The 12,892-nt window shown below is 38.3% G+C and overlaps 1 protein-coding gene across 1 annotated transcript in view; it reads left to right on the top strand.

The window, feature by feature from the left end:
- Positions 1-634: 634 nt before the first annotated feature.
- Positions 635-12,892, top strand: part of LOC103776588 (phosphatidylinositol 3-kinase regulatory subunit alpha-like) — a 32,568-nt gene continuing 20,310 nt past the window's right edge. The window contains exon 1 of the mRNA XM_008944106.1: positions 635-968. Coding sequence (XP_008942354.1) covers positions 635-968 — 334 coding nt within the window. The remainder of the gene's footprint in view (positions 969-12,892) is intronic.

The raw sequence follows: 12,892 nt of genomic DNA, 5'->3' as shown, positions 1-12,892 counted from the left end.
AGTTAAACATACATCCTTTATAAAAATGCCAGCATTAGCTGGCAGACTTTTTCGTGTGAGGTCCCTTTATTTTGTTGTTGTTTTGGGCTCTCTTGTAGGACACAACCTCTGCCAGCCTTGCAGAAAGCTTAAGTAATAAGTGAAATCCCAAGTTCACAGTCACTGAGAGAATTTGAAACTATTTCACCACTTTTCTCTTCTCCTTCCAGGAAGAGCATGTGTGCAAAGTTCAGCGGCAGAATATTTAAGGTACGTGGGCAGTCTGTGGCAAGTACATCTGACGAAGGTGTGACCAGCTACAAGAATCAGCTGAAGTTGCCTATGGAGACCCAGAAGTGCCAGCAAGCCTAGAAGAGGAACTAATTGGAGAAATATTGCTAGACATAGACAAAGTGGAGCACATACTTCTGCAGCAGTTATTGATTCAGAATAAATAACATTGGTAAAAACATCATCAGTGAAATGACAGATCGTGGTACTTTTTGATTCTCTTGTGGATTTTATTACTTAGATAACGCTATTGACATTTTTATTATCTCACTTAATACATCTTGAAACTCTCTGTACATAAGAACATAACTGGACAATTGCATTTTTATACTGTTGACTTTTGAATGCTAGATCGTTTGCCAAGATGAGTGCTGAAGGATATCAATACAGAGCTTTATATGACTACAAAAAAGAGCGAGAGGAAGACATTGACTTGCACCTAGGAGATATCTTAACTGTGAATAAAGGTACCTTACTAGCACTTGGATTCAGTGAAGGGGAAGAAGCAAAGCCTGAGGAGATTGGTTGGTTGAATGGCTTTAATGAAACCACAGGGGAGAGGGGGGATTTCCCAGGAACTTACGTAGAGTACATTGGAAGGAAGAAAATATCTCCCCCAACTCCGAAGCCTCGTCCTCCTCGACCCCTTCCTGTAGCACCAAGTCCTGCAAAAGTTGAAGCTGAGACTGAGCAACAAGGTCAGTACTGTTCTCAGAAAGTGTGTGTCTTGGGTTTTTCAGGTATTTTTGTTTCATAGACTGGTCTGGTTGTACACTTATATGTATAACATCACCTTTACATATCATCAAGTCAAATCCATCTTAGATTTTATGTTGGTCTTTTACTTCTGAAAAGTCTAGAATGACCTATATTGCTTAAACATGTAATACTTCTTAAATTCTCAGTGTTTATAGCTGTAGGAAACACAAGTTGTAGAATGTGATCCTGATTCTTGCAGTGACAGCATAGTCCTGAATAGTGTCATCACCCTCTGCCTCCATAGAAATGTTTGCAGCATCACTTAAAAAATCGTGGTATCAGCTTATCAGCTTCCATCCCACTGTGCATTTTGTCAGTTTATGTTCAGCTGTGCTGATAATCAATGAAGACAGGAACAGAAATGTAGAAAACTGTATGTGGCAACCAAGTGCAAACCTTGCAGAAGCACTTCTAGGTTGGCAGGGGCTTAATAAAGGGTAAATCTGAGCTGTTTTGCATACCAGTGTCCTTAAGCACTCAGGAATTGCTTGCAAGTGTATAATGCATAGGTGTACACTGTTGTTAGAATGAAGGGGGCAGATGGGGTTATGGTGGCATTTTAGGTTATACTGTCCCTGTTTTGGAAATCCTCAAACTCTTGTCATGAGAGTCTTATGGTTTCTTATTAAATCTGAAAATGGGGTACTTGCTTTGAAATAAAACACTATTACTTCTTTGATCATTCCGTGTATTGGATGTTAATGTGTGCTGATCAGTCAACAGTGACTTTTTCTTAACTCACCTGTGGAGGTGGTTGTCTCCATCATGTGTAACTGCAGAATGAACATTGCTCTTTGGATAGACACCTTAGTGCTGCCAGGTCATTCTGAGAGGTAGAGGGCAGAAAGAAAATTCTCATTCTTTACATATGCATACTGTAGTGAAGTAACTGGCATCCCACGCTTCGATGTATTTATTGCTTTAATCTTAAAGTACTGCTTTGTAACTTGCTTGATCTCTGTACTCTGGCTTGCTAGGTCCTCCTGTTCACGGCACTGTGCTGTGCTCCTGTTCACAGCTCTGTGCTGTGAGCTGGCCACAGCTCTGTGCTGGAAGTCCTGGTGTTAATTGCTGAGTTTCAGAGTCTGTCACAAGGACAGCATTTGTAGCGACATTTATGGGAGTTTCAGCTGCTGGGTATTACTCTGGGCAATTCTGGTGCAGATTTGGGGGGCTCTGCTTAAATGTAGGCTTTTGTCCTTCCTTGGGATGAAACAGTGCCTCAAGCCTTAGTGACTAGATCTCTCCTAAACTGAAGCTTATTATCTTTAGGCACTGTGCTATTTGCATACAATGTGTTTATTTTTAGTAGCTTGAAACTGTGTCGATTTGAAACAAGAAAATGTGCTAATTTAGCTGGGAGTCTTCATCTCCAAGTCTGCACACGTGATCCTGTTATGCTCCAAAATGCTTAAGAATAAGCTTGCAATCCAGCCTTGTATTTTTCTGATTAAAAAAAAAAGCTACATTCCCATAACTCCTTTCAAATTAAAGGTTTTAAACTTTATGTAAAAGGCTATAGACACCTTCAGCCTAGGATCAGGGATAAGATCCCCCTCAAAAGAATTAGGAGAAACACTTACTTGAACTCCAAATAGCTCAAGAGTTATGTTTAATTACTTTTGAAACAATGTATATTTACTTAAAAAAAGCTGGGAAAAATAATAAGCAGTCTCTTTAGAGGTCTTCCTACTGTAAAGAACTAAGGCCAAGAGCAGTTTAAATCTTAGAAACAAATTTGGAAAATGTTGTGCTGAAACAGCATTACACAAAGCAAGTGGAAGGTGAAATTTTTTAATTAGCAGAATGATACAAAAATTATACCTGTGGTGAACCCTGAGTTACAAGCAGAAATACAGTTTAGATAAAGAATAATGTAGCAATTTTGACTATTATGCGGCCTCACTATTTTTGTATGTAAGATCTGATGCAGAGAATAGCACAGTTAATATTGTCCAGTAGCCAACATAATGGGCAGTGGGCCAGAAAACTCTTCCCAGGATGATACTTCTCTCTACACCCTAGAGTTTATTTCAAATGTGTAGTATGAAACTTGATTGACCAAATACAGTCAAGTTTACATTTTCAGTACTTGACTGGAAACTGCTGTGAATCAAAATGACAAATTAATAGGGAACTGAAGCAGACTTCTTAAATGTACCTCAGTTATTAGTAGTCTGTATATTTTTTCATTCTGTGAAGTCAGTTCTGTATGTCCCCCCTTGTGTATATGTTGAATAAGGGTAAGTTCTTTTAATTTTACCACATACATAGATTTATTTTATTAAAAAAATACTTTCTAATGATTTCTGTACTCTTTAATATTCATTATTTATTCTGAATGTGTTTTGTTCCGCCTGTCCTTGTTAAGCTTGATCACTTGCTAATCAGAGTCCAGATTTTGTGTTAGATCAAATTTGCAATATTTAGGCACAATGCTACCAGTATTCACAAGGCTGCTGTACTCATACACAAGTAATCATAGACATCTGAACAGAGTTTGCAGTCAGTGTGGCTAGTAACATGGACAGAGTTGTGCTTCGGGTCAATGTCTTACGCAATCACAGCCTTATCAATAGGGAGCTCTTTAAATATTAAAAGCCAATCTGCATTGCTGGTAGCCTCAAATTCTATTAAAACATTTAGTTATTTATTACAACACTTGATCAAATCTTTCCCCAGGTTTTTCTTTTATCCATGACCCATTTCAATTTACAGAGCCATTAGTCAAGATCAGAACTGGGGTTCCTTAACTGAAATTTAGGACTGTTGCATTTTGCCTGTCTTCCCCTTACCTTTGTCAATAAAGAAGTAGATTTCATCTGAGTTTGTGGAGTTTTCTTTTAAATTGTATCTGAAAAAGATATGAAAATAAAAGGAGTACAAGAACCTGAAGATGTCTTTTAGCACCTTTCAGTTTCAGGCTAGGTGCAGGTCAGAGCTATGGCAAAGCAGATTTAATTTCTGTTGCTGGTGTGAAGTTCTCACTGGCGCAACCTGCCTTTTCCCCAGATTTCTTCTCCCATCAAGCAAGGGGGACTGGCCACTGCAGGTGGGATCAAGGCACTTGGAACAGTGGATGCCCAGCACAAGGGTCATCTTTATGTCCTCTACTAGACGTCTAAAGTTCATGTGAAACAGCTAAGCTTTGATAAGATCTTATTTTTTCCTTGAAATGCTTTCTCTTTTTAAATTGCAGCTGCACAGGGTTGGTTCCTCTCAGTTTGGTTTTACCCAACTTTTCAAATGGAGAGTGTGTAAGCTGTGCTGAGTCCGGCTGAGTTTTGTGAAGTGATTGAGCTCATCTGATACAGCTGCATACATTAAGTTCATACAGTATTGTTTCTCTGTGGTCTGTGAAAGCTGATCTGTAGCAGACTTTGGAGCATAAAGCTTTGATTAATCAACAGAAGCACTTTCAGATTTAACTTGGAATGCTAAATTCCCACTTTGAAGTGAAGGTCAGATTGCAGAAGGATAGACCAGAACTTTATATTAATAATTTGTCTGTTTTGATGGTTTGGAGCTTCCTGCAACTTCTGGTGTAATTCAAAAGGGTTGTGTATGTTGAAGCTTCATACCATTTCAGCTTGTTTAGAGCCTAAATACATTCTGAAAAATCTTCCTTCTGGTGATGAAACACATAACATAGATTCCTTTTTTTGAAAGAAAATGCCACATAAATATCTTTATGCTTTTCTTCTAGAACAGATACACAAAGATAGTGACGTGGAACATTGGGACAGTCTTTTGAGAAACCAGGTTATGCAATGTCTGAGAAAGATCCAGACTGACAGCATAAAACTGTTTGTGTCTGCTTAAGCTGAATATGCTGTAGGATTTGTTTCTTGAATTTTGCTATAAAGCCAGCAGAGCGATTCTGAAAATTATATACATTTGTACTTTAGAGGACATAAGAGTGAGTGGAATGCAGTGAGCCTGGAGCCTCTGCTGGGAAGAAAAGAGTCATCATTTCTCCTGATTTAGGCAAATGGAAAAAGGAAATTAAGGGGTGAAGTGATGAGTCACTATCTCATTTGGTAAATGTATTTGCCTTTCAAGCCAGAGCCCTTGGATTCACTCTGAAAAGCCCAGTTTGAGCGTAAGCCTTTGTCCTGCAATCATCTGAACTGCCCTGCAATCATGGACTTAGTAAGTCAGCTTGCACTGAGACACAGGGCAGGTTTTTGCCAGAGAGCCTCTCCAGCTACTTCTGGTCATATTTCTTGGTGCACAAGGCAAATTTCTAGCTGCCAGAAGACTGCATGCATCTGAAAACAGTGTTCTTGCCACCTACTTTATTGCTAATGAAAACGGACTTTGCAAGCTGCATTGAAAGCGAGGCAGACCATTTCTACGCAGTGGCAAAATCAGGATTATGGGAACTAAAAAAGTCTTTAAGTGCCACAGAGAGCAGGTCAGGGTTATGCTTGCAAGCAGTACTAGTACAAACTGCACATTAACTGTGGTCCTGTGGAAGTTCATGGTTGACGTGTGGCCCCACCTGGTGGTAGAGGAGGACAGAATCAAGAGGAAAGAAGGCACTTCAAAACCCGCATCTTCCATGTAGATTTTAATTGTCAGAGGAAAAGAATAAAAGTCAGAGAGAGCTTTTGAAAGTAATGTTTTAATTGACCAATTGATATTTTTGGAAAAGATGTTTTACTTGGGGCACACAGAAACCCTCTTTTGTTCCACAAAGACCACCTCCGACTTGAAAAGGCTTGGGTGGCTGAAATGCATATTTTTTCCACAGCTATATCAATTAAACTAAAAAAAAAAAAAAATTGCCTTTTGTTACACGTTTTACTTTAAGAAACTGGAAGAATGAGACGGTTCTGTTTTGATCCTGTGAGAAATATTTAACTGGTTTGTATTGAGCTTTTGTATAGTTAACAACAGTGTTGACTGACTTTGTTTACTTTTCTTTAGCCTCTGTAATACTGATTTTGGTCTGTTAATACCTACTGCAGACATGAAAAAAAACACTGGTTAGCAAATAGTTCCAAGTTAGGCTTGTGTATGATAACATCAGCCTGTGAGCTCCAGGAACACATGGTACTACGTATTTGCCAAGAATGGATCATTCTGCACCCCGAGCACATAACCATACCCACTTAAATAGTTTTGTGATGCCATATACACATCCAGATTTTCTTGTGTGAAAGAACACAGGTGTTGTAACTCCAGCTGGCTGTGCACCCTCACATCTGCGTCTTGCTCCAGAGCTGCTTTCCATGATGAACATCCGTGAAATCAATCTGAAGGCTAGAATACAAAGAACTGCTTTATTTTCATAGCTAAGAATGACAAGGGGAATTACAGGATTTTAGAGAAATATTTATTTTAACTGGAGAAGGATTTTCAGTCCTGAGAATACTTTGGTGAGAATGTAGGTACTCAGGAGAATTTAGAGAGAATTTTTGGCTTTTTTTTTCTTTTTTAAATAATAAATGTGCTTAGTATTTGCTAACTACCATTCATGTTTTCAGCAAAATACATGTCTAAAATAAAATCCCATTTTGTGATTGCATTAATAGTTCTTTTTTTTTAACATATTACTTTTTTTTTCCACTTTGTTATAAGAATGCCTGTGTCCTTGGACATGGCCAAAAGTCTTGGTAAAGTGTTAGCAGGTGTAACATCTTGTGCTAACTTGAGTGCTTGTTGTTCAGTCTTCTGTGAATGTCCTATGCAGCAGTCCACAACAATAGCACCCAAACACTCTTCTTTATTTTCACACATTGATCCACTGCATGAGACATTTTCTTTGTAAGACAGTAATTAAAAATATTTAAGCCGACCGCTTTTCTGGTAATAAGGATTTATAATCAAAATCCTCAGGACGGAGTTTCAAAACGACGATACTTCCCTGAGCTTTGAAAGATGTAATTGCATATGGTTTCTATACTTTAAAAATATCTTTTAAGACTCTGCTGTACTTCAAAACTATCATGTAAACTATGGCATGAAAAAGGTCGTTAACGGTTCAGTTCACTGTCAGACAATTTGCTTGTATAATCCACTGGATCTGTTGTATATGCTTGGCATAATTTTCTGTTAGAGCATTTCCCAGGGCATGAAGTTTGAGGTAGTTTCTTCACTAGAGATTGTGGATGTCAAGGGCAAGAAGTAAGACCTACCCTTGACTAGTCTGAACATGCCAGTTTCCATCCATTCTGGCTGATCAGATGGTCCCTGATACAGGAAGATGCTCCTGCAGAAGGCAGACCTGCTGCAGAAAGTGCAGCTACTTCTGGTCCACTCAGCTTCTACTGAGCTATTGCAGTGTTCGCAATGTAGCCATTCCCTTGAGAGAAATGTCAGAAAATGTCTTCCCTTGACATTTTGAGGCAAGTTATTTTGAGTACTTTGGAATCAAATCTGTGTAGATGTTTGAGAGTAATTTAGGATGTGCTCTTGCTAGTCCAAATCTGCTCCATTGTTCTGAAGCCAGAATAGCACAGCTAGTCATTAGCCTACATAAGCAATTGTCTTATGGAAAGAAAGATTTAGGGAGGCCTTTTATTCCAGTGCAAGGCAGTTCTGAGAATAAAGCAGTTTTTTTAGTGGTCCTTGCAATCTGGTGTGGTTAACGGAGAAAGTGTTAAGGAGCACTTTCAGAACAGCAAGTAGCAAAAACTTCATCTCAGCTATCTGGAAATAAAGGACCACTGTTCACTCAGAGAGGTATCCCCAAGGGCACAGAGGGATGAATGTTTGAATTGTTTTTGCTTTGCTGTATTTATAATTTATTGCTGTTGGTTGAAAGACTAGTGTGCATTCCCCACCACTTTCATGTTTTTCTAACTTCCTCTTGGGTCAGACTTAGTGCTGACAACTCCAAAACCCTTCTGGTGGTCTGTGTAAGCTGCAGCCCCCTATGTGAAATGAGAGATTGTCACAATCCCATTATTATCAGGACACTTTGATGGTTCTATCGAATCGCTGGTTTAACAGTGTTTACTACACAGCTACTAGCATGAAGTTGTCTTCTGAGCTGCCTTCTGGCTTTTGGGAGAATTCTGACTGCTGGAAGAACGTTTGGCACTTGTCTGTTGTGTATGATACTAATCATTGCTTTGGACTATTCTCGCAGCGATAGTTAAAAGTCTCTTCTATCTTCAGTGTTAAAACTTGCACTGAAAAGGACTGTGGGTGCCTTCCCCAGTGATTTAACATGCAGGACTTTGAGTTGCATGTAAAGTTTAGCAAAAAAGGGGAAGACAGTTAACAACTGTTACACTTTTTCTCCAGATGTTTCCTCTAAGACAAATATCTAGGGTTTTATTATGACACAGTAAGACCACGCCAATAAGATGAGAATGGGGTGATGGGTTTTTTTGGTTGTGGTTTTTTTTTTTTTTTTTTCATTGATCTAAATAACCAGTAAAATACTGTGGTAAATTATCTGGTAGTTCAGATGGAACATGCCCATGCTTGTTAATGTGAGCTGCTGACTTCTAAATAGATTGTTAAAATGCTTTTTTCAAAATACTTTCAGCTGCAAACTAAAAATAAAATTATTTTGAAGTACTGATGTTCAGAAGTACTGATATCAGAAAATGTTATACAAGGTTGGGTTTTTGTTTACTTATAATACTTGTTCATACAAGAAGCGGCAGGCACGTATTCTACTTTCCATTAAATTGGTGGCAAAACCTGTTTTAACTTCAGAAGGAACAGGATCACACCTTTAGTCAAGGTTTGGCAGCACTGGGACAGATCCCACAGTTCCTACCCACTTCTCTCAGGTAAAATTCTTGTTGCCTTAAGGGTTTGAAGCAGACATGCTAACTCTGTTCTGAAGAGATTCCAGTATACTAGACTGCATTTAGTATAAATATCCATGAAATACTACACAATGCACACTGATGTAAGGAACAGTGTCTGACTATCCTTTCACAGATCTCAAAGACATGGAAGGAAAACACTGTTACTGTCATCTCTTCTGAGGTCCTGGCTAATGAAAAGCATGGAATTTCACTCAATAATTCCTGTATCAAGCTCATAACTTCTAGATGGATTTAAAGCATGTTCATAATTAGTCCAGACTCCCCCCTTTAATACATACATCTACTTAATGTAGATGACTTTTAAGCTGTTTGTATGTCTGTTATATAGTAAGAATTGCAAATCTAGTAGTAGAAATGTCTTCATTTGGGGGACACATACACGTTGAATTGTATTTGGTGATGACAGTATAGAGATTATTTTCACCAACTTATTTTATTCCATTGTGTTCAGTCCTCTTCACTAATGCATATGAAAAATTTGCTCCACGTGGTTATATACTTTGGCAAGGCCGTTTTTTTTTTTCCTCAGGGCTGTTTGGGTAACTAGTGTGATGGTAGTAAGTGTTTCGTATAATTGAGGAGATGATACGCTGACAGTTTTAATTGTGTATTCTGTTATTGTAACAAATTGTTATATTTATGATAAATACAGTTTTATTACCTTGATGCATGTGCATAAGTACAGTGAATTACACACTATGGTAGGAGAGCGTCATTAAGATTGCAAAATGATGCATCTAAAACTGGTCTTTGCACATGTAATTACAACTTCTTGTAGTGTATGCCATCTGATATAGTTTTTAATGACATAGTCAACTGCCCCCTTTTCCCATGTATCCTGGCTTTGTTCATTGTTGAGGTCTCCACTGAATGAGAATTGCTTCATTCTGGTTGTTTAGTTTGTGGTCTTAAGCAACGATTTCTTCACAGCTTTCAGGCTCCTCTCACTTCTTCATTGACCCTTTTGCTCTTTCCAGTGAATGTGGCTGATAACAGCTTCATAGAGCTTCATACTCACAAATATTATGTCATTTTCAGGACACTATTGTAAGCAAAGGTGGTATCATGACTCCTGTGAGGAATGAAGTAGACCAAGAAAGACAAAAATACATAACCCAAGCTTTAAGATAGTTAAAGGTTAGTGTCTTTGTAATAGGGAGGTCACATGGAAATACACTTCAAAAAGCAGAACCTGGGGACAGAATTCTTTTTAACTCATAGATCATAACACTTAAATGGTCATTGAGGTAACTAAAACCAAGAACCAGAACTGCATTAGGTTTAACAGTGTAAGGCTTTATTTGTCACAAGGAGTGAGTACCATCTGTTCACTTGATGGCTGGCTTTAATTACTGAGTACTGGGTGTCTGAGATGATTCCTTCAGAAGAGATCTTCCTGGCATACCTCTTCCTCCATCATACAGCTCCACCAGTAGGAATCCAAATATAAGCATCAAAAGCAAAAGAATTTCTTGAATGTGATTGCACAGAATCAACAGATGTGGTGACATAATTTGGTGTTGTCTCTTGTTTCCTGATTCTGAGAATTCAAAGTTTCAAGTTCCTAGTACTTTATTGTACATTTAAAGCATGTCTTGCAATAGGCATGCTTTAAATAATACACATTTCAGGGATACACACGTTTTAAGTACCTTTTGCTTTAGGTTTTTATTGTGCATCTCTAGTAGCTATGGCGTTTTTTTTCTCCATATCATAGTTGTGATACACACTGCAGGAATTTTTACAAATGATGACATCATATAGTAAATTACAGTCCTTGAAACTTGATTTTAGTTTTCTAATACCAATCAGTAACTTACCTGAAAGATATTTGTGCTACCACATTTATTCTGCTGTGCTGTGAAGTACAATCTTATATTATCAAGAGGTGTGGCTATGCAACCTCATCCTGGAGGACACATTTTTTTCCTTAGTTACTCTGTTGCTAGCATCATATATTAGGTTTCTTTTTTGGGAGATACTAGTTTTTAATCGGACATACTCTTGACACCTGGGAATGGTTATTCATTAGCTTTCCAGAAACACTAGAAACATGGGAAGAAAGTTCTGCTGCAGAGGAATCCATCCGTGCTGTCTTGCACAAGAAACTCAGTGCCAAGTTGGAGAAATTGAAGGATATGCTTACTCTTTATGAAATTGTATGCACAACCTTTGTGTTTTTAGGTTTTTCATACTTCATGTCTTCTAGATACTGATGGGGAAATTGCAGGGTCAGTGGGTTTGTATGTACAAACAAGACACAGGATGCTGAAGAACCATGGCATTTGATCTTGGAAAACTGAAAGTGTATGAATGCATGCTCCGGTGAAAACCTCGAATTACAAAAGGCATTTGTAGTAGGCTAGAGAGGCATTTGACAGATTACGTGCAAGTACATACATGTGTGTTTCATTATTTGATTGCCTTAGGAGACTGGTGTTTAAGTTGGCAGATTTACTTATTAAAAGCAAATATCTTTGGCTGGCAGGATTACAGAATGCCTGAAGGAGAAAGATACCAAATGCTGAGGGATAACGTGTAATGTGCAGAAAGCATGGGGAAGCTATAAAGCCAGCAGGAAAAAGTAGACTTAAATGTGGTTCCAATTTGTCCTATTGGGCTCAAGTTGATAGCCATGCAGAAGTAAGAGCATGAAGTTCTCTCATTTCAATATGAATTTAATGTTCTGGAAAATATAGAGTTTTCTGTCATGTTAAGTATGATTTGCTCACTTGTTTGCAGCCTGTCAGAAATCTTCAGTTCAGTCTTATTTTCCTGGCTCAGATTAATAATTTTTTTTTAAAAAAGTAGCTTGCTTTGAAGCTTTGCAAAGCGCTGTCAGACTGTGGCATAAGTAAATGGACACTCTAGCAAGCTCTGAAACTTTGCTCTTAGTCTCTATTAACTTGATGCAAGACTCCTAGTAGATGTTACATTTCTACATGTAATTTGGTGATACGTAATTTGTAGCTGTTTTGGGGAAAAACAAGCAAACAAAACAAAACCCAACCCAATCGTTATACATAGTAATTCAGAACTAAACCATCCTGCAAGGTTTTAGAATCACCAGCCAAACAAGTTGTGTATGTGTGCTCAGAGAGGTTTACACCAGTGGCCTCACACTTTCTTGCTGCTCAGGTTGGGTCCTGTCACAGTGTCAGGCAGCACAGATGAGTATTCACGTGGCCCTTTGCACCACTTATTCCTAGCCAAATGCCATTAGAATAACCATCCACCTTGCTCTGTCTCCTAAGACTTCTCAGTTTGACAGCAAGATTTGAAATGTGGGAAGCTGACTAGTGGGAAGCTGACTGTTCTAGTGAAACACAAGAAAAAGAGAAGCAGAAGGGCTGGCTCCCCTGAGAGATCAAGAAACATGGTATTTAGAAAAACAAACAAAAAGCCTTTCTCTTAAAACAAGACCTAGATTTAGATGGTTGCTCATACTGATCTCTCTAGAAGAGGTTATTAGTGGCACATTTACCATGAAAGATTAGAAGGCTTTGGGAGGCTTCTGTTTAGCAATTTTGAGTCCTGCAAGAATTAGGTACCTGCCTGGTGGTAGTGTAGCAGAGCTTGGATGAGTTACATCAGCTGTCTGCTGCTTCTACCATTTTTGAGGAACTTCAGCTTGTAAAAGCCTCAGTAATGTTCTCTGAATACATTACAGCTGAGCTAATTAGGATACAAGTTTTTCCAACTTCATGCACAAGTTTGGAAGGGTAAAATTAGAAGAACAGATAGGTAGAAAGATGCTTGTTCTGATGTAGCAGGTGGTTCATGTGAGCTACACTTAAAAATAGGGAGTCATAAACCTGTTAGAAAAATCAGGTAAATTTAAAATTTATGCATTCCTCTTCATTCTGTTCTTGACAGGGAACTGATTTTTTTGAAGGATTCTCCATCTAGCAAGTGAGACATCCATTCCCTTCTTAGCATGGCCCATATTTAAATAAATCAATAAATTCCTTTAAAAAAGTAAAGTGAAACAATAAAAAGGTGTTCCCTTCTGGTAGAGTCAAATAAAGGTAACTTTGGTTTGTTCTTTTGGCAAGATGACCCACGGC

Source organism: Merops nubicus, unplaced genomic scaffold, assembly GCF_000691845.1.
Source record: "Merops nubicus isolate BGI_N331 unplaced genomic scaffold, ASM69184v1 scaffold47390, whole genome shotgun sequence".
Lineage (NCBI taxonomy): Eukaryota > Metazoa > Chordata > Aves > Coraciiformes > Meropidae > Merops > Merops nubicus.
Note: the sequence above shows the minus strand (reverse complement) of the source record. Positions and strands in the feature narration are given on the sequence as shown.